The sequence below is a fragment of the Nicotiana tabacum genome, chromosome 1 (genome assembly GCF_000715075.1).
Source record: "Nicotiana tabacum cultivar K326 chromosome 1, ASM71507v2, whole genome shotgun sequence".
Taxonomy (NCBI): Eukaryota; Viridiplantae; Streptophyta; class Magnoliopsida; order Solanales; family Solanaceae; genus Nicotiana; species Nicotiana tabacum.
The window spans coordinates 169750214-169755239 of NC_134080.1; the positions used below are offsets into that span (position 1 = coordinate 169750214).

A 5026-nucleotide genomic window follows, 5' to 3' on the forward strand; every position below is an offset into this window, starting at 1 on the left:
ATAAGAGAGATTTATGAGAATAATACTAATCAACCTATCTAGAGAAGATGGTGAAAAAAGAATTATTTAAAAAAGATAAAATAAGAAATTTATCCACTATTTATTTAATTACTATTATACAAAGTAAGAAACTTATAATAGTCAGTTGATAGAACTAAATGTTAAAAATTTGAACGATCATTTTACTCTTTAAACGAATATTATTTCTACAATATTTTTTGTACATAAAAATAATTTTACATTCTAATAAATAGAACTTTTAGATATAACCATAGAGTAACTAACTGTTCGTACTGTTTTTATGCTAATATTTAAAAGGGAACATAAAAAAAGTGCATGAAAAACATAATTTTGATAAAAATAATATGGAAGAATTAACGATAATTCTTATTTGAGGTAACATGTAGGCATGGGTTTAGACTTAGCAATTAGGACGTTCTTTTTCATTGAACATACTCAAATTCTTTGTCCACTTTTATTGTCTAAATATTAAAACATGATCAAATTATAATCTTTTTTAAATATGAAATCTATTTTAAACGGTAAAAAGATTGATTAATATTTTGTACAAAGGAATATGAATAGGAAAATGACGTATATATATAATGGGTCTCAAGTAAAAGAAGTACTTTAAAAAGAAATTATAGGTAATATAAAATAATGATCGAGCTAAAGTTTTATACGAACTGTTAATAATCATTGACTTTGGATGCCTATTGGAATTATAGAGGTAGGAATATAATAGAGTGGATTAAACTCCTAAATATGACTATCACTTTGAATCTTGCAAATTTTTATTAATTTTTATATTATAACGCAACTACATCTTTTGAATATTTTTTATATTATTTTTAAAATTTTATTTTTATTAACACGAAGAACACGCGTAATGCGCGTACGCTTAGACTAGTTAGTATAAATGACAATGAGATCTTTATACAAACAACTAGCTGATTTATTGTTTATTTTTTTAATCAATATATATATATATATATATAAATTATGTATTAATTATATGCGATTATATACAAATTCTGCAAGTTCTACGTATGTACAGTCTTTGACTATTTTTAGTTAAACAGTTGGGTCGACAACTATTAAGGTTAATTTTTTTAATATATAATATTTGAACCCATTAAATCAAATAGAATATAATAGTATTTAGAACTTCAATCTATAAAGCTTAAATTCTGAATTCGCCTCTGTAATAGGAGAAACACCATCTGCATCTCCAATATCTGTATGTGTAATAATTATCGATTGTGAAAAAGAAGTAAGGAGTAATTTTAACACGAATTGATTCACCTTGGACAATCATATTGGCCTAGTTTTCTCATTGTTTACGTATTAGCATGACATTATGACACATCCTATAACCGGGAGGGGTATTTATGTCATTCTACCCATACTGGACCCCCTTTCGGAATGGACGGCGGCCCGATGTAGAACAAAAAGCGATTGCATGTGCGCCTACAGTCGTCGAACGGGGTCGGTGGTACGATGGCAGACTACGTAATTACAGTCTTCAGGAGAGGATGCTTCCGTAAAAGCCTATTTCCTTCAGGTAAAAACAAAACAGAGCTTTTTGAGACCACGCACCATTGAAGTCTATTGTGCGAATTGCACTTTACATAACACTTTGTAATCCTAAAAGGAGTAGGCAAGAAGCATTTATTCATCACGGCGCATGCTATATCCTTCTAACAAAGAAAATCAACACTTGAATTATTCTCATTTTTACACCAAGTTATAGAGCACTTTATGAAATTTTTTGGACATGGTCCCTACAATTTGAATGGGCTTCCTTTAGCTATCCATCTCTTTGTATATCTAATAATTAATTACTGATTGTTATATACTAAGGTTCTTAACAGTGGCCAATTCAAATTCAGACTTTACGGGTTTAATACGTAAGGTTCTAGCATTGAATCTATTTGATTATTAATATGGGTCCAAATCTATTATTTATTGCAATCTTAATAAATTATATATATATATATATATATATATATATATATATCTAAATATATATTTTGCATCGAAATCACCGAGTCAGATGAACCTGGTAATATAAGGCTACATTCACCTTTATACATATATATATTAGTATCATGCTTCTTAGTAGAGATAGATCTAGGGCATGTTTTATCTGGATTTTGCCTAAATCCCTTGTTTGTGGCTCGAATTATGATGAAAAGAAAAAATTTAAACGTACTCATATATTAAGATCCCAATCTTTTTGAACTCATTCATTCTAAATTTTGGATACGTCTATGCTTTTAATTTCGATTTTTCAAAAAGTTACCGCCTCAGTTGCATTGTATAGAATTACTTTAATTTATGTGGGTATAAAATCATATCATTAAAGATAAAATGAGAGTGTTAAAGTTAATTAATTATTTTTTAATATAGAAATACATCACTTTGTGGAACATACTTAAAAAAAAAAAGTGTCACATAAATTTAATTACTTTTAACTATACAAATAGTGATAGTGTTGATGTAATATCTTAACATGTACTCCCTCAGTCTAACTTGTTCACTATACTAAATATAAATATTCATTTTTATTTGTCTAGTTCGAAAAAATAATAGATATTTACCATATACCTATGTCACTCTTCTTATTAAGTACAATTTATTTTCAATCCACTTTCCAATATATAATAAATAATAGGGATAATACTGTAAAATCATCATAATATTTATTGTTTCTTAAGGGGTGTACCAAGTTAACAGTGGACGAAAGGGAATATATATTCACATATTAGAATTAAAAAAAATTTATGTCTGAATTTACATTGTACATTAGATGCGTCTAATCATGTACTCCAAATCCAACTATCCAATTGGCGCGCGAGTACTAAGGTAGTATATTTTTGCTTTGTGGAGTTCAAATGTGATGAGCAGGGCAGGACGGCTAGTGGGTGAAAAATAGGAACAGACTTATGAAAAGTTAATGGTAAAATTAGTCGTCATTACTGTTAATTACTTTTTACATAGTTAGCTTTCTGCATCATCTTTTTGGCAGTAGCTCTAACAGGACAATTTGAGCTAACAAATCCATTAACCAACTGAAGATAAGTCTTTAATTCATGGCAAGCTGCAATATTGATCCCATTAAGGTACGGCGAATCACTGCTACTTAGACGCAGTTCACACCCAACATCTGCATATACCCATTGAGTATCTTCCACAAGCTTTTGGATCCAATGGCCACCTTTATTGTTGGTAAAATTATCGTTGTTGTTATGGTTGTCGATGACAAATCCAGGGACTTTGGTTATAAGGTCATCGGAGTTGACAATGCGCAAGATTTTTGTGCCTTGTTTGTCAAGATGGTGTCGGAAGCTGTGGTTCCCGACCCTCGGACCGCCAAAAGAAATAACTGTAACGAGGGGTATCTCCTCTAAAGCCTGTTTAATATCGTAAGCCATCAGGGTAGCTAAGGCTGCCCCGAGTGAGTGGCCTGCGATGGTAAAACTTAAAGTTTCACCTGGGTAAGCTTTTATGATTCGGGCTATTTCTTCTTTCACCATGTTTTGTAGACTGGGACGTGTGCCCATCTTGGACGTATACAAGCTTAGGAAACCGCTTTCGACCATTGGGCAACAATTATCGGGATATATGCTGGAACAACATTCATTATTATTGTTATTGTTATTATTATTATTATTATTATTCGGGAGAGGGGTGAGAATAGCTCGTAGATTCTCGAGCCACTCTAAGCAAGTTGCAGTGCCACGTAAGGCAATGACAACGTCCCTTCTCCCGAGTCTTGTAATTTCTCTTTGGTCATGGCAAATCGCGACATAACCAATCCAACTCGACTGCTTGGCCATCCAATTAGGTGCTTTATCCACCCAACTTGGAAGCTGTATCCCGCTAGTGGCTTTTAAGTACTTAGAAACACGATAACCAGTACCTGAAAAGCCAGAAAATTGGAGCAGCTTCTTTTTCGAGTATTTGCACATGGCGTATGAAGGAGAAGAAGGATCAAAATTACAAGCTCTATAAGCAGCTTCAACAAAATGACCATATCTGATTATTTCTCCACGTAAACTGTCGTCGAGGGGATCAAGTAAACCTTCCCAGTTCTTGATCCCTTGATAGTCCATCCAATTATTGCCCAGTTCTTTCGGGTACTGTCCGGAGAAACTGGGCATTGACGAGGCTGCTGATGATGTTGAAGCTAAATTCTCACTAGGCTCAACAACATTCCAGCCAAACAATAAATTTTCGAGGTTTTTCGGGGATAACGTTTGCATGGTGAGGTTTAAATTTCTTGTAAACCTGTTTGGTTGAGTAGTGGTGATGCACTGGAATGTAGGTCGTTGAGGGTTTTGTTTAAAGCTGGTGCATGGCTGTACTGGCTTAAAAGAAAGTTTCATGATTTGGAGAACCGAAATAAATGACTTCTAAAAAATATCTTTTGTGCACTTTAAATAAGTTAGCTTCAAAGTGACCTTTTTATAGTTGCATAAAGTGCAAGCGTATCAAATATTGACTCTCTACACCATGATTGATTATATTCATACACAGCTGTGTGGATCATGTAAGAATTGATAAATTAATAACAAGTACAGTACGTATTTGGTTTGATTTTTCTTTTGTTTTCGTGTGTACATATATAATAATAGGAAAGGGTGGGGTTCGGTATATAGTTGGTAATGACGAAAGCCAATATAACAGGAAAAACTGCATACTTGGGGTCTAATGGGTTATGATGCATCAAAGGGTGAAGAGGAGGTAGTGGCAGAGGTGGTGTCGGATACCGATCTGAAATTTAAACTTGATCTCTTCAATTTTAATGTTTTAGCCCACTAAATTTATTATATTTTTAAAATTTCATATTTTTTTTTATATTTCATACATATATATATATATGTTCCATATCGAAAATAATAGGATCCACGGAAAATTCCATCAATCACTGGTATGTGAGAAAGTTGTTGTGGCAAATCCTGCGGTTCAAAATGAATCTGCTGGACGGAGAGATTTGACTAAGAGCCGAAATTTTGTGAAA

At 32.6% G+C, this 5026-nt stretch overlaps 1 protein-coding gene across 1 annotated transcript; it reads right to left on the reverse strand.

Annotated features, from left to right (window-relative positions):
* Positions 1-2802: 2802 nt before the first annotated feature.
* LOC142161830 (phospholipase A(1) DAD1, chloroplastic-like) lies at positions 2803-4423 on the reverse strand. The gene has a single exon (XM_075217554.1). The coding sequence runs from the start codon at positions 4389-4391 to the stop codon at positions 2985-2987; it is 1407 nt and encodes a 468-aa protein (XP_075073655.1). The 5' UTR covers positions 4392-4423; the 3' UTR covers positions 2803-2984.
* Between the last annotated feature and the right edge of the window lie 603 nt (positions 4424-5026).